The sequence below is a fragment of the Myotis nattereri genome, assembly GCF_964212035.1.
Source record: "Myotis nattereri genome assembly, chromosome: X".
NCBI lineage: Eukaryota > Metazoa > Chordata > Mammalia > Chiroptera > Vespertilionidae > Myotis > Myotis nattereri.
This window is the reverse complement of record NC_138078.1, coordinates 87025254-87042667: the sequence shown is the minus strand read 5'-3', so window position 1 is coordinate 87042667 and position 17414 is coordinate 87025254. Positions and strand designations below refer to the sequence as shown.

The window sequence follows — 17414 nt, the reverse complement described above, 5'->3', positions numbered from 1 at the left end:
CCTACAAATTGTGCATAAATTGATTTGTTAAATAATTTGAAAGGTAAAATGTGTATCCCATTTTTATATCAAAACAGAAAAATTAAAGTAATACATATTTCTAAATAGAAAATTTTGCCTCTATTAGGTCGTATTTATGATATAAAATGTGAGCAACCACAACGATTTTAAAATAGGATTTTACTCAGGTTAAATACATGTTTTTCAAATTTAATAAAAAATCTCAAATGTTTATATTAAATGCTACCAGTCTTTAAACATCAAATCATATCAGCCCTTTTATTCCCTCCAATGAACAATTAAGAATGGAACAATTAAATTAGGCTACAATAGAGTATTGAGAATTAAATATTACCGATGAATCATATTTGACACAATTTTAGGTGCACTAGAAAGCATTGTGTGACTAAGCACATTTACAGATTAGTTCATTTAATAAATCAGCTCATTACTCACTAAATGGTAAGGCCTTGTGCCAGGTGCAGTAGGGCCTTGAATAAGAATAATAAGAAACTGTCCTCAAGGTGTTTATGCTCCAGGAGAAGAAACAAAACAGGCATGCAAACAAATACAGCATGAGTGGTTTACAAAGGTGATACAGAAGTCCACAGAAATTCCTTAATGGAGTTTTTGTGAAGCTTTCCAAAGGATATTTTACTGAGCTTATCCTTAAAGAATATGTTTTGCAGGCACAGATGAACAAGGGAGAGCATTTCTGGCAGAGAATCATTAAAATCGGCATTTCTTGACTAAGTTTCATAAAAACACTATTTTCCAGGAGATGTTAATAGGTGGTCTGAGATAAAGGATTCTATGCTTGAATGAGTTTGGGAAAGCTCTATGCAAAAGAAGTGGACAGGTTTCTTCAATGTAGGACATCTCAGACCCTTTAATATGCTAATGAGTATTCTGACTCTCTAAGAGGAGAATTTCAAGTGTACCAAATTTATTGGACTATGGCATGCTTTCCTCATGAAAAACCTATTAGCATCTCTGTAACTAATGTCTGGGAAATGCTGGCAGAAGGAAGTGTGGAGACAGTAAATTCTAAATGTGAAGGGAGGAAAGGTGACTTAGCTGCAACAGAGGCTGCAGTTAGGGGAGCAGTCAGACTGGCTGCAAAGGGGAGATAAGGAAGCCCATGATAGAAGGCCTTCACATTCCTGGTAAGGAGATTTTTATTTAATCCTGAATGCAACAGGCAGCCATTGGACATATTAAAGCCAGAGTGACAATAATCAGGGCAGTGTTTTAGGAAGATTAATTTGCCACTGACAAAAAGGATGAATCTGAGGAGGAAGAGACTATAGGCAGGGAGGAAAGTTAAGAAACAATTGTAGTATCCAGGCAGGAAGTAATGAGAGTGACCCTGAGTGATTCTGGGTTTTGATGCAAGTGAAAAGAGTTGGAGAAAGAACTGACATAAAACAGTAGCCAGCTTAATTTGTCAGGGAAAAGGCACCCCCCGCCCCTGGCTTCATGATCAAAACAACTTGTGGTAAAATTTAAACAAGTGAGAATGGAGATCAAGCTGGTTTGAGAAAATAGAGGTAACCACAGATAATGGGTTTGATTTCAACATCCATGTGGAAAGGTAATAAAGAGCTGGAAATATAAGACAAACTCAGGAGACCTGACACCTACTAAAAGGTGATATTTGAATTATAATATTGAATGGATATTACTTTAAGGACATACAGAGGAAAAAAGAGCAGAGACATTGGTGAATGTCAGCATTTGGTAGTCAAAAACAGAAATAAAAACTGAGCTCTCAGAGATGTAAAAAGAGAAGTCAGATGATAGCAAAAAAGAGAAAAATATTCAGTAAAAAGAAATGAAATGAATGAAACAGGCTAAGGGAAGGAAAAGGCTACTGAAATGGGTAACTGGGAGTTCTTGGGTGACTTTGAAGTCATTTTTCAGTAGACTGATGGCAACAGAACAAATCAATCAACCAATACCTCAGCATCCACAATGTTAAGAAATTATCTTACACTTTTTATATACACTGAAAACATAAAATGTGTTATTTAATGAGTTCTTAAGTTTAGACAGTATAATTAAGATTTTAAGTGTATATTTTAAGTGTGTATACTCTTTTCATCATAGAAAATGTAAGTGCAAATGCAAAAGTTATAAGTTTTGAAATGATGGTATTCGAGATTTAAAGAGATCACAAAAAGTTTTGGGGATAATTAAAATTAAGGAGCATTTTCATGTTACTTTTAAAAGAAAACAGTATGCACCTAATTTTTCAAATCATGATGAAAATTTCATCTCAGAGACAGTTTTGCTTGTATAATATATTCCATTAAGGATATTCGGGGCAGATCAAGTGACTAATGCCTTATTGTTATCCAAACATTAAAATGATTTATTGTCCTAGAAAATCAAATCTATAGTTATTTCAACGAAAATGTGAAACTGCCAAAAGTCTGCTTCTGGTCGTATTTTTCCTTCATCTAACAAGATAATTTCTACCATCAACCTCACTGTGACATGACACAAAGTCTATATCTTGTTTCATTACCTGGGTTCGAAGTTGCTGGATTTCTGTTTCAAGCTCCTTGATTTTTTCTTCTCTTTTCTGAAGCTCAGCTTGTGCTTCCTGCCGAGCTGTGAATTCTTCATCAAACTGCAATGATCACCACCATAAATGTACACTTCATAATACAGTTATAAGAAATTTTTAAACAACATTAAGTATTAAGTAAGGTGTGTCTTGCTTTGCTGAATTCCTAGGTCACTAAAAAAATCAGAGCTCCATTATTTTCCTGACAATTAAGTGGGAATAGAGTATTACTGTGGTAGCAGTAAAGAAGAAATATGCCCCCAACCCAAGAAAAACAAACCCCATTTTCACTTCTGGAAAAAAAAATACAAAACAGTCCTGCTGGTGTGGCTCAATGGCTGATCCAGGAACCAAGAGGTCACCAGTTTAATTTCTGGTCAAGCCACGTGCCTGGGTTGTGGGCTCAATCCTCAGTGGGGGTGCATGTAGGAGGCAGCCAATCGATGATGTTCCTTTCTCATTGATGTTTCTCTCTCCCTCTTCCTTCCTCTCTCTCTAAAAATCAATTAAAAATACAAAACACAGTTTTAAAAGGGTGAAGTGAGAAGTCTCTCTTCATATGTAATGGATCTTTCTTTTCTGTTATTGAAAATTAGGTTTTAGAATTATTCTTGTTTTTTAATGTTTCATCCCATACTTTCAAATTTATTCAATTAGAAAAATGAAACCTAAAAATTAGCCATCAAGCAGTTCAACCCCTTAATTATATTTAACCTTGAAAAGAGATCGCACCTTTTAGAACACTCAAATGGATGTGCATTAATACAAATGAGATATTTCTATTATAATCTTAGTTGTCTAGCATCCAAAACGTAGTGCCCCTTGAAATCTGACAGTAGAGTGATATATGCCATAATGGCATTCTCCTCTTTGTGGTTAACCAAAACACTTGTCTAAATGTTACAAGAGGGGAAATAAGAGGTTAATGTGTGCTAAGCCAAAGAGACCATCTGAATGGTGAGTTCCCATTTACTGCATCCTGCCCAGCTCACACCCCAGTCAGGGTTGTAAGCAGGCCCAAACAAGCCTGCATACTTGGAGTGAATACTGCTTATACCCAGCTATAGAACATTTGCCCTTTATTGTCAGTATCACTTCCAGTCACTTCTAGAAGTCTATACATTATTCCAATGATCTTATTTCTGTTTTGATCTTTTACTGTATAAAATTGTCTTTAGAGATTGTAAAACATAAAAAGTATGTTCACTACACTAAGACATATTCATCCTCACAGTAGATTTGACCTTTAGAAGTTATAAAATGCCACTCAGATCCCAGTGTGAAGAAAGAGTGGGTGAGCAAATCGGATAATCACAGTGTTTTGGCCAAACCTGAAATACTACTTAGTTAACTCATTTATTCATGTGTACTTGAGTCCTAGGAAAATATCCCACAGAGGTTGGTCCAAAGCCTTTCTAATAACTTCAAATTTCAAACCCACCCCAGATCCTTCAGTCAGCAAATGACCTTGTTTCCTAGTTCACATAGAAGATACTTCACTACTATCCCTATTGAAGAGGGTAAAGGGGCGGAGGAATAAATGGTGATGGAAGGAGACTTGACTTGGGGTGGTAAACACACAATACAATACACAAATGATGTGTTATGGGACTGCACACTTGAAACCTGTATAATTTTATTAACCAATGTTACCTCAATCTAAAAAAAAGGTTTATCTGATTCTATACTCCCTTCCTCCTCCCAAAGTTAGCTTCTCCTGTGTGCTTGTCAAGCGTGGTGTCTACATAAGCACACTGTATAGTTTTCCTCTACAAATGGTTTGTTTGTTAGTACTTCTGAAGAGAGGCACACAGTGTTTCTGCCGGAAATGATCTTAATCTGTAAACTCACAGAAGGAATCAGAGAAGTCTGAGATGTGCGAGCTGGGAGACTTCTTATAAATCCACTAAATGTATCCACTCCTTTTAATGACAAAGAAACTATGATCCAAGGAGAGTAAGTGGCTTACCTAAAGTCATAGCTAATTAGTGGCAAAGCTGAGATCAGATCTTATAACTACTGCTTTTCATTTTAGTGCCCCTCATTCTCTCTTTTTTTAACTGCTTTATACTGCCTCTTAAAATCACCTAGAATAAGAGAAAGCATGCAGACAATCCCTGGAAAATTATATATGTTTCTTCTAAATGTTGGTGATGAGAATAAAGCACCAAACACTGAAATTTCTTTTTTATTATTTCAGTACTCCTTTTCCCATAACATATGCTTACAGAAAATTTGACTGGATAGATTGTCACAATTTGCTCCAGTCTTATGGACTCTAATCACAGTTCCAGGGAAAAATTAAGGAGATTCTAAGATTTTTCAGAGGGAATTTTAAATGTGCTACTTAAAACAAGAACATTAGAAACATAAATGTCTATTAATCAAAAGCATACATTTTCTTTCACCAATAAAAATGACATCTTCACACAAACATTTTATGCTTAAGCTCTTAAAAATCTATTCTAGTAACTGAAAGAGCAAAGACATTTCTTCAGATGCCCTGAAGTAACTTCAGTAATACTCTATAATTTCTAGAGTGATAGCAAAAGTGATTATCTAATCTCCAAGGTAAGACATAACTTTGAAGAGACAGCAATATGTAAGCACTTTATCTTGCTGTCAGAGGCTGAAAACTGGAGAGCCTTTAGACTTGTGCTTCAGTCCCTGGCCCTGCCACCAGAAGCAGAGAAATACCGTCCTAACACTTCATAGGGTCTAGACTCTAGATAGAACAACAAAAAAATGCAACCTTTGGTACAGGCTAATAAAATTGTAACTATGCTTTCAGAAAACAAGGAAAAGACAATCTAAGATCTAAATGAAATTAAAATATTTAAAAAGCTGACATTTACATAAGGGGAACCTCAGATTACACCAAGACTGCATGAAGCAGCAGCATCATTTAAAAATGATTATTATGAAATTCAAAGAAAGTAAGTCTAAGCAGCGAGAAACCCATACACAGAGAGAAAACACTGCATCATTCTGTTGCTACTAATAGCAATGACTTTAGAGTATAACAGATAAGACTAGCTAAACATCTCACAGTTCTCCAAGGAGATACCTATTGTAAGTGAGAGCTGCAGGAAAGCAATGGAGAAATACATTTTGGTTGATCGCTTTTAACTATAACCTTCATTTATCACTTTAGTAGACTAGGGCTAGTGTTTTTCTTCCATAATGGATTAAAGGTGATGAGGAGGAAACAGTAGCAACCTTATCTTATCATGAAAGAAATCACTATCCTCTAGTTATGTTTGAATCCAGAAACATAAAGTACTACATAACTGAAACGACATTTATAAAGCCTCACATAAAGGAATGAGATGGAATATATACTGTGATTAAATTATTAATTTAATAATTATGGCTAATATTTCATAAGACTTACCTTCTTTGAAAATTCCGCAGCTTTTTGTTCACTTTCTTCAACTTTTGCCTTGTTCACACAAGAATCTATTAAAATTAACCAAAAAAACTATTAGAAATTATTGCATAGATCTCTAGGCAAAATATGGCTGCCAGCCTGTAACTCTACTGTATAGACAATCATGTATATGCCAATTGCTGTTAAAGAGAAATTGACCTAGCCCACAGAAAACGTAAACCATCATAAATTGCCTTTCTTTTGCATACTAACTGAATTCAATGATAGTATCGTTGAGGCACAAAACCAAACATCCAAATATATATTTGACTAAATTATCATTGTTTTAATTATTTTCCAACTTTCACAATTATAGAATTCTTTAAAAATTGTTTTGTAGTTTATTATGGGTAGATAGGTCCCAAAAAATCTATGCTTAAGATTATTAAAACTCAAAATGGTCCTTAAAATAAGTCTAGAGGTAGAGATACAAGAGCATTCATTAATTCAGGTTTCCTAAAGAAAGACTTCATTTAAGTAAATTCTAATGGGGGCAGAATATAGTATGTAAATAAGGAAATAAACATTTAACTTCTCACATCTAATCAAACACTTCAGAATATAAATAAGTGAAGAACTTCTTTTGGATAATATTCTTCTTATTATACATACAGTCTCTTCTGTACTTAGCCATGTAACATCTATTTATTTATCCCCAAGAAATAAAAACATATGTCTATACCCAGACTTGCATATGAATGTCATAGAAGTTTTAACTTTCTGGGGTGATAGACATGTTATTATCTTGACTGTGATAGTGGTGTTAAATATAACTAAATATCAAAATTTTATCAAATCGCGTACTTTAAAGTTGGGTAGTTTTTCTCATGTCCAGAATACCTCAATATAGCTTTTCTTTTTCTTTTTCTTTTTACTTATTAAAGAACTGTATGGCTGGAGCAAGGCAACTCATAAGAAAATTGGTAAATGAAGAGATCAAAGAGGGGCCAGACCTGTGTTGTGCTGGCAATGATTGGTAATAATCTTGATTTAAATCTCAATCGGAAGGTATCAGAAATTAGGAAGGAATAGGATATGATTTATAAAAAAAATACAAGACTTACAAAATTATGAAATCAGAAGAGACTCTATTCTCCTTAAGTCCAGGTGATCTTAAAACAGAGATCCATAAATTTCCTATAAGTTCTTCAAGCACCTGAAACTTTATGTGAATGCACATGTGCATGTGTGTGTGCGGACACGCATGTCTGTGTGTGTACAGGTTCTAATGAAAGTTCCACAGCATTCATCAGCTACTGCAATAGGCTTCTGACCATAAAATATTAATATGCACACATATATTTGGCTTATATGAATTTGGAGGTTGAGGAAACTGAAGCCTAGAGAAGTTCAGTAAATTGTTCCAGTAATAATGAGTCTATGATGCTGACTATTCTCTCTCACTTGGTCCCTTCATCTCTCCTCGCCCCAGTACTTTTGGTTAACAGTACACAATTATAAATACCTGGCATACAGAACACAAAACAAATGTCTGTGACACTGAATGAGCTAGCCAAACTCAATAGCAGAGTATGTGTGCCAATTATAGTCTATAAGAGATTACAAGCCAATACAAATATTTAGAAATGGTCCCTTATAATTTTCTAAACAAAATATGAAATAAATTACTGAGTTTATCAAGCACAATGAAAAATATGTAATGACACCAGCATTCACATTAATTGCTGGGCAAGGTAAAAAGCATTTTGTCTTAAAAATTCATACCCTCGCTTACAGAAATCAATCCTAAGGAAATAATGAGAAAAATCCAAACATTTATACAAAAAAACATTCACACAAGATTCAGTTTTAATTGTGAAAACCTGTAAATAATCTAGATGTACAATAAGAAGGAACTAATCAATATGATATGGCATTCCATAAAATGGAATGTTATAGAGACGTTCGAAGTCCCATTTTAAAGGTTAGTATAAAAAAATTATTGTAATACAAATGCTCCATGAAAATGAGAGAGAGAGAGAGAGAGAGAGAGAGAGAGAGAAGGAATGTATTGAGCTGAGAAGTGAGGTTGGAGCTTTATTCCATTACATAAGTCTCTAGATTGCCTAGAATAAGGGAGCAGGAGTTTTAATACCAGCAAAGAATAGCCATGGCTGGCTAGAGCATCTTTCCAATACAACATTTTGGGTTCAATATCCAGTCACTGCACATACCAGAAACAACTATATAGATAAGTGGGACAACAAAGTCAAGGTTTCTCTCTCTATTTCCTTCCCTCCCCCTCTTTCTTTCCCTCTCTGCCTCACTCCCTCCCTTCCTCTCTCGCCAATAATTTTTTTAAAAATATATCCTACATAATAAAAGCCTAATATGCTAAGTGTCCAACTGTTCGACCGTTTGACCAGTCACTATGATGTGCACTGACCACCAGGGGGTAGATGCTCTGACCGGTAGGTTAGCTTGCTGCTGGGGTCAGGCCAATCGGGACTGGATGAGACAGGCCAGACACGGTCCCTCCCCGGCCCTGATCGTGCACCAGTGGGGTCCCTCAGGTTGGCCTATGCCCTCTCACAATCCAAGACCCCTTGGGGGATGTCAGAGAGCCAGTTTCTGCCCAATCCCTGCAGGCCAGGCCGAGGGACTCTACCAGTGTACGAACTGGTTTCGACTCGATTCCCGCAGGCCAAGCCGAGGGACCCCACTGGTGCACAAATCCGTGCACCGGGCCTCTAGTGATAAATAATAATAAAGAATTCATCTCTGAATATTACTGCGAGTCTTCTCTGTGCTATGGTGTGAAGAATATATAATTGGCATTCAACAGCTGTTTTTTTCTTCTTTTATAGACAAGACAAATGAATTCATGCTTGAATCTTAGCAATAGTGATTTTGACTAGGTATAAATAAAACTGCTTAACTGTAAGGTCAGATAGCACAGCATATTTCACAAGAGAGGTTTCACATCATCTAGAGATTGTTCCAGAAAGTATAGCTAATTACGAGTATAGGATGATATGAGGGCATTTCCTCAACAATCCAAGTAGATGAACATGAACTTCTGAAATTATTTTTTAGCTCAGTCTATGAAATATAATTGTTCTACTTTGATAGAATTAAAAGGTCTTAAGCTACTAAATAACCTTGTGTTTCTTTCCTCAAACTTGAACATAAATAGCTATATTGTTAATTAGACCCTATTGTACATGTGATTTCTATAAAACCATTAAGGTATCAGTATAAACTGAATCAAATGATTTCAGAGCCATGTTTATAAACAGAAAGGCATTTATGTATAATAATACAATGTATTTTTGTGGGGTATTAATTTTAATCTGAATTCAAGAGAGTTGAAACCTGTGAAATAGGTTCATATTTTCAGTCACACAGGCAGAACTCTCATGATCATAATTAACAGTTATAGTGATTGAATACCCATAGACACAATGACTTATCAGATATTAATAAAGGAAGTTCAGTAAGAGATATACTTTTAAAAAGTGCTTATTAAACAGAAGAGAGTATAATACAATCAAAGGACATTGAGGATTATATTACATACCTATCAGATGAGTTAAGTCAATATCTAATCTTTGTCTATACTTGAAATCTGGGTCCATACCACTGCAGTGCAGCACTATCTGTGAAACACACTCCTCAATTATTTTGTAATACTGTGGCCTGAAAAAAAGAGAAAGTATTCTTAAATACCTTTTCTACCTACACAAATCAATATTCTTAAGAGTTGACTCACTGTGATAAAATAACCATGTCTTTCTCTAGCACTGTTTTTAAAAAAATATCTTCCCAGTCATTAGACTCCTTTAGAAGAAATATGCCTACATTTAAAGATGGTCTGGACGTTATAGTGCAAAACCCATTGTGAAATAATCAACTGTGAACACTCAGTGACTTAATACTCTAGCTTGCAAGGGTCCATGCCTGTGTACAAAGATACTTATCAACCTTATGTACTTAAACTTAAGCTGTTGTTCCTAAAGTTAATGAAAACAAATGACCTGTTAGTCCCACATCCATGGAAATAGTCCTAGGCCTCTACATGTTCTCAATTTCAATAAGGGATGGGTATCTTGGCATTCGGTGGCAAGCAATGTCTTGAATTTACTCCAATACTTTTACTCAAGATTAGCTGTAATAGCTTACAAAACTGGACTGAGCCACTTATGCTACAGACTATTTCAAAGATCTACTTATGCACATATTTTAAAAGTTCCATTTTATAGTCGCCTACACATTTAATATGCATGGCTAGAGACTCAATTTGTTCAAAGTGTCTAAGGTTTTAAAACATATCCTAATTCTGTAATCTACCAAGGTAATTCTAATCTTAAAAATGACCACTTGCATACTTCAAAATTTTTAAAGGCACTTTTTACATTAATATTTGGGGAAAAGTGAGTAATGACCAGTGGTGGATAAATTCAACAGAGAAAAATCAGAAAGAGATACTACTATACACAAATTAAATAAACATCCCTAAAATTGTGTGCTAATAACTAGCCAACCTACTAAAAGTTTGTCAATGAAGCCAGATTCAAATTATTCTTACATGTCCTTTGTCATAGGACTAGAATCAAGAATAAAAATAAATAGTAATATACAGAGACAGGCAAAAGTAGATTTACAGTTGTAATATAAATAATAATACAAGAATAAACCTTTTCATGTACTCACAACTGTAAACCTACTTTTGCCCACCCTGTATATTACAGATCTGAGGTTCTTTCAAATAATCATAAGGCCTAGGTTAATTGATATCAGATTATAGTCAATCTAGTTAATGACTCTTTATATAAGTAGTATATAAGTGCTCACAATTCTACCTCACATGGATGTTCTCGGGATGAAAAGGATGTCATAGTATAGCAAGTTCTCATTTCATCAGTTACTGAGAAATGGATGGCATTGCACAATTTCCCCAGGTAACTGCATCACACAGCCACAGTACCCCTTTAATGACCAGAACTTATTTTTACGAAACAACAACCATTCCAAGTGTATTACCATCATTCCTACTTTTAAAAAAACATAAAATTTAATATTTTAAACATTTTTCTATATCTCTGTAACCTCATGATGTCCATCAGTTATCGTACTGGTCTGAACTATAATAGTTTTCTATGTGGCTTTAGAACTGTCATTTTTGTTGCAATTATACCTGGCCCCATAGTAGCCTTCCTTTCTGCACTAATCAAGCAAGTTTTGAGAAATCAGAAAGCATAGGTTGCCAGAATGTCATGCATATTGACTATGAAGAACAACTAAGAGTCTCTGAAACAGTTAAATATAAGATGATGGTCATCACCTGATGGATAGTTTCAGTCACTCAGAAATCTTTCTGGCTTTCAAATATATTCCTAGTTATTAGACTATAACATTTATAACCTTATGGATTAGTCTCATAATCATTTATTTTGAAGAATTATATTAGTGAATATAAAGCTGAAATTTAGCATTATTTTCTTAGATAATAACACATCTATTACTAGAAAAATACTATAAACTAGAAATAATAGTAAAACCTTACATATTAAAAATAAGAACTTAAAAGTTCTACCATAGATTCTATAGTGTTGACTCTGTGTTACAATCATCTAGCAAAGAAAATTCATCATAGGGTCAACAAAATCTTTGGATTCATTGCTATTAAAAGTCCTGTCACTTGGGTACCCCATTTTTATAAATAAATTATTCTGCCCCCCCCAAAAAAAATAAAAAGAAATTAATACCATTTACAAAATGTTACCTTAAGTCATCGAGCTCTTACACTTTCTGGATGCATACATGCATAGACTGCCCAGGCACACTACATTGTTAATTTTCCTTTAGATCTAATTTAACTTATACAGGTAGTACTTTGAGAACTGCTTCTTACCTGATATAATAATCATTTCTGATAAGCAAAAAATGTTGTAGAATGGATAATAAGTAATTTTCAGCAGCTGTGTCCTTCAACAAATTATACAGAAGATGGTATACTTCATTCATATCAGTGAGAAGTAAGTCAAGGAAAAAAATAAAATATTTTTCATGAAACTTAAATTCACTGATGTATCATTTTGTTTTTATTACTGTTTCTAAACCTTCAATTCTATGCTCCTGTATTGCAATGTTTATATAAAAAAAATATAATCTATGGAATCATGTTAATATTTTCACAAGAGAGATAGACTTAAAGAGTATTTCTAAGACCATTTAACCATCAAAACCTTAAGTAATCAGTTACCCATTATATTTTAAACTCCAGATTAAAGCTGGTACTGTTGGAATAGCAACGCCATTAATGGAAATGGTTTTCTCTTGAGCTTTCTGTAGTTGTGATGGAGGGAGGGCCTATATTATGTTGTTCACGAAAGCCACTAATCCTCTATTTTTACTGTGACATAAGATAGAAAGATAAATGAGCATTCTGTGGATTGATAAAAGATCACAAGACCAGTTTTTTTATACAGATGAAATACTTAATGAAATCCGAAATTATTATTATTTGCATTCCTTTGTATTTCATTATTTAATAAAGCATGGATAATAAAGAATGAAACTTGGAACATTTTTCTAAGGAAATAAAATGAATGGTTGAAGTTCAAGTACTTTTAATAAACTAGAAAACATATTTCAAAAATGCATCAGGAAAATCAATACAATAGAAAGGTAGGAGAGGAGATGTAATCCAACATCCTAAAAATAACCTGAAATGTCAACATTTTCAGTGAAGTAGAATTAAGTGTATGCTAGATCATTCCTCAGACTCCATGTAAGAGTACTGTGTTAAAGTCTCATAAGGTCCTTTAAGTGATTACAAAATGGATCAAAAAATAGCTTTCTGGTGAAGTTTGATTATAAGAAAAATCTATATAAAGCAAGAAAGCAATATATTTACTAGCTGACATAAAAACATTTAATATTATGGAAATGCTGTAGACTAGAGACACTAATGACAGATTAAAAATTGAGAAATTATCTCCTATAATAATAAAATTGTTATTTGTTGCATACCTGTTCATCCAGTACTTATGGGTAAGACACTTCAATAGGAGCATTGGAGGAAAAAGATGAAATACAACATTTCTGACCTCAATCTCAAGAGGCATAGAAGTGTACATAAATAAGACAGATACAAACAAAGTATTCTGGGAGTTTCAAGAAGAGGAATACTACTTCCAGTTATTTTGAAGGGAGAGGAGGAAGAGGAAAGAAGACATCAAAGAGAAAAAGTCCAGCTCAAGGTCATTTTGGTGCTGAAGTAAGTATGTCCCAATTTCCCTAGGATCCATAAGGAAGGACAGGAATGGGTGTGAAACAAATGGCAACCAATGCTGTGACAGACATCTTTAAAATATAAAATCATTTCATATTAAATCAATGCCATAGCAAGGTTTTACACCAGTTGTATTTGACTCGAATGTTTCCATCACACAGCCTTACTATAGTCAGATACTATTACATCTAAACATTTATTTGTTTTGCTAAGGAACCAAAATATTTGGAGAATAGGACATTGATCTGAATTGAATTATATCTCTAAACCACTGAGTACCATTTAATAAACTGAAAAAGTATATTACATACAGCCACATATGAACTCAGTGAGTCCCCCCCCCCACTAAATTTTTATGCATGAGGTATATTTCCTTAGGCTCTTTCTTTTCAAGACCATGGAACAGAATATACCGCCACTATGCAGATTTCAATGTAACCTGTGTAAATCATCTGGACAGTCAGGCAGTTCCTCCACATGAGTCTCCAGGACAGCATCATAGTGAGGTTCTAATATAAATAAATGGATGTAAATTGGTCTTGCAGATAAGAATTTTAATAATGATTCACAATATCACACACACATCCTTTTTTCACAATGCATGCAAAATGATTTTTCTGGCTTGTCAAAAGGATATTCCATTTCTGCTCGAATGTCGTTGAGACGATGTGATAACTCAGTTAGGTCGTCCTCTTTGTTTTCATCGAATACTCTCAACTGAATATCAAGCTCATCATTCTCTTTTTCTTTCAGATCCTAACATTTAAACATAAAACTTAACAGATGAATAACAGTTTGACAACAGCATATTTTGGTAATAAAGGCCAGACACTATTATTCAATTATATACACAGAAGCAATTCAAATATTGACCCACGCACTTGGTTTCCTGAAAGAAAGTAAAATGTGCGTCGTTTTTCTGTTTTAAAATAAAAGAACCTCATTGCATTCATTGCATTTTCTTTTCATGCCCCAGATTTTGATTATTCACATTAAAAAATTAACAATCACTTTTACAAAGGGAAAAAAAAAGTAATTGCTAACAACCCAAATTAAATGCTGTCGTTTTGACTAAACATACTAATCAAAGATGGCAAAAGAACTCATGCAGACAGAACATTCGCATATGCCTCTGGCAAAAATGCAAATATGGATCAACTGTATTAATAAAGAACAAATACGAGGATATACTCAAGCACAACAGTCCCAAGTATGGCGTGAAAAGTGAAATAAACAGGTTTATTTTAAATGATATTTTGTGATTTGAAGCTAAAAGAACTTTTTATCAGGCTGCTTATCTAGCCTCCTCCCCCATTTCATTTTTGCTTAGCCTAATCACAAAATACCAACTTGGGCATCAAAGATTTGTTTTTGTAATACATTATAAGCACATGCATTACACACCTCTGATAATTTTCAAAATAATAATATAAATGAAAAATTTGGAAGCATGCCACACTAGAGATTGTTGGGCTTAATATATATCACCTGGGATAGCTTTTAATATGTGTCCATTAAGTTGCAGCTTTCAAAACCCAAATGGATTATCACAACTGTGGATGCTCAGAGTGATACCAAAAGTGGGACTAGGATTTTCAGAGCTGAGCTTGAACTCTGAAAGGAAATGTAAGCATGGTGTACTTCAAATTAGGTCACTAAAACAAAATAGGGTGCATTTCTTGTTTCTATTTTTATTCAATAGAACAATTATAAATGGAGATGTAATGGCAAGTACTGAAGCCAAACACAAATTTATGCAATTTCTAGATGTATTTTTCTAACATCCTTAAACATAATAATCAACTGAAAATTTACCTAAATAGCATATAAAATACTTGTTAATATATATCTATATAATTTCATACAAATATATAACAAATAAATGTATTTATACTAGTGTCCTCTTTAGTAATAACTTGCTTTAGGTCTTGTTTTCCACTTTGAAGGGGAATTAAGTCATTTACTGGAATGCAAAATTGTAAAATTGGTGGGTCATATTCACAGGTGATTTCTGAACTCTGTTCAGAAAACAGCAGAAGCCAGCCACACTCAGTATGCTGGTCACTGCACAAACAACCTTTAACACATTTTAGAATATAAACCCTTCATTATTCTTATGTCACATTCCAGTTTTTCTTATATGTTCACTATAAAACTTGAACATATTCAAATATGTTTGAAAATTTCAAGTTATATACTGTCATTTAATTAGCATCAGAACTTTATAAAACATGGAACCAATATACATGCTTAAATATTTTCAATAAATAACCAATGTCACTCCAATAAATTTAATTAAAAATAAATAAGATAAAAATATTTTCAGTAAAAATAACTGGTGAAATACTTTAATTTAGTTTTAAATTAGAACAATACAGTATTTATATAATATATATAGTATGTGAACATATACAGCACAATATACAAATATGAACATGTACAAATGCAATACCTTATGTTGTTTAGTAATAATGTCCCATTAAAATAAATATATATTCACACACACACACACACAGTGTCCTCAAAAAATGTATGCACATTTTAATAGCTGATAACTCACTTAATTTTCACTCCTTTTAGGTTTAACTGATTTAAAATAATGGGTGAAGCCAGTCTAAGCTTTGAACAAAGAAAATTTATCAAAAAGTGACATTAGACTGTTTTTATAGGGATACATAAAAGATAAAGTTTACGGAACAAAACCAGCAACAGTCAACAAATTGAGGGCACACAAATACCGAACGAAATGATTCTTGATGTTTGTGATTCCAATGCTTCCTGATATTTATCAGCAGTGCCTGGACCAGAATGGCCATCAGTTTGAGAACAGGCATTGACAAAATACTATTCATTTCTGTAGATTCTTTTACATTTTGAAAATGAACTGTATGTTAATAAACATTGACTTTATAATCATTCAAAGTGTGTATGCATATTTTTGGGACACCCTGTATATAACTTCCTTTTAGTCAAATAGCCAACCTTATGAAAGATATATCCATAAATACTGATAAAAATAATCACTTAATAAATTAATAATATTTTTACATATTACAATTGTTACAGATATCCTATAAAAGAAAATGAAAATCCATAACTGAAAATCCATAACTAGTTTTATGTTTAAAAATGTAACATGTCAGATGATGTGTTGTAGAATTATACACATGAAACCAGTATAATTTTGTTAACCATTGTCCCTCAATAAATTAAATTAAAAAATTATTTTAATGTATATTGTAAAATTACTGAATTACACTATTACTAATTATGTGAAATATTGTAAACATGTTTCAGTTATTTTTTTTAAACAGACTAGGTATACAGATATGGACCACTTTAGGCAGATTCTCTGAAACATATAATTCTCTATAATATAGTATACTTCTGCCCAGTCGGTATGGCTCAGTGGTTGAGCATCAACCTATGAAACAGAAGGTCTTAGTTCAATTCCTGGTCAGGGCACAAGCCTGGGTTGTGCGCTCCATCCCCAGTGTGGGGAACACAGGAGTCAGCCGATCAATGATTCTCTCTTATCATTGCTGTTTCTATCTCTCTCTCACTCTCCCTTCCTTTCGGAAATCAATAAAAATATATTTAAATACTGGAATGCAAAAGAATAAGGATTCTTCAAAAGAATAAGGAAGGGCTTTTCAGTCTTCTAAAAGAGATTAAGAATGCCTGCTGTCTACAGACACAACTACTTATTTTCATGTTCCTTCTCACATCTGATTTACCTAATATTTTCCTACTTTATTTAACTAAATAAAAGGCCAATGGGGACTTCACAAGAAATCAATGTAAGTTAACTATAGAGCAAATACCATTTTAAAAATCACTGCAGAGTGATTCATTTATCCCAAATTACTAAAACAAATTTATGAAAAGTGAATTTCCACATAAATGAAATATAAACTCCCTTTAAACACTATAATTTATCCATAGAGATGGGGGAATTTTGAAATTAAATTTTTACAGATTATATTAAAATGATTGTCCTTGAGGAGTCTGATAATTATATGAAAAAATGTTTTACTCTATTATAACATTATGGTGGTCTCAGGGGCTACTGAAGTACTAAGAACTATTCTTCCCTATCACTTAATGATTCCAGATAGTAATAATTTTTTATCCATATACCAACTACTAATATTAGCCATGGCCATGTCTAATTG

The 17414-nt window shown here is 33.4% G+C and overlaps 1 protein-coding gene across 1 annotated transcript in view; it reads right to left on the bottom strand.

Annotated features, from left to right (window-relative positions):
• DIAPH2 (diaphanous related formin 2) overlaps positions 1-17414 on the bottom strand; it is a 940956-nt gene that overhangs the window by 660682 nt on the left and 262860 nt on the right. The window contains exons 12-16 of the mRNA XM_081115447.1: positions 13877-13995; positions 11857-11973; positions 9523-9641; positions 5967-6031; positions 2531-2635 (exon numbers count right to left, since the gene is read on the bottom strand). Of these exons, the coding sequence (XP_080971573.1) occupies positions 2531-2635; positions 5967-6031; positions 9523-9641; positions 11857-11973; positions 13877-13995 (525 nt within the window). The remainder of the gene's footprint in view (positions 1-2530; positions 2636-5966; positions 6032-9522; positions 9642-11856; positions 11974-13876; positions 13996-17414) is intronic.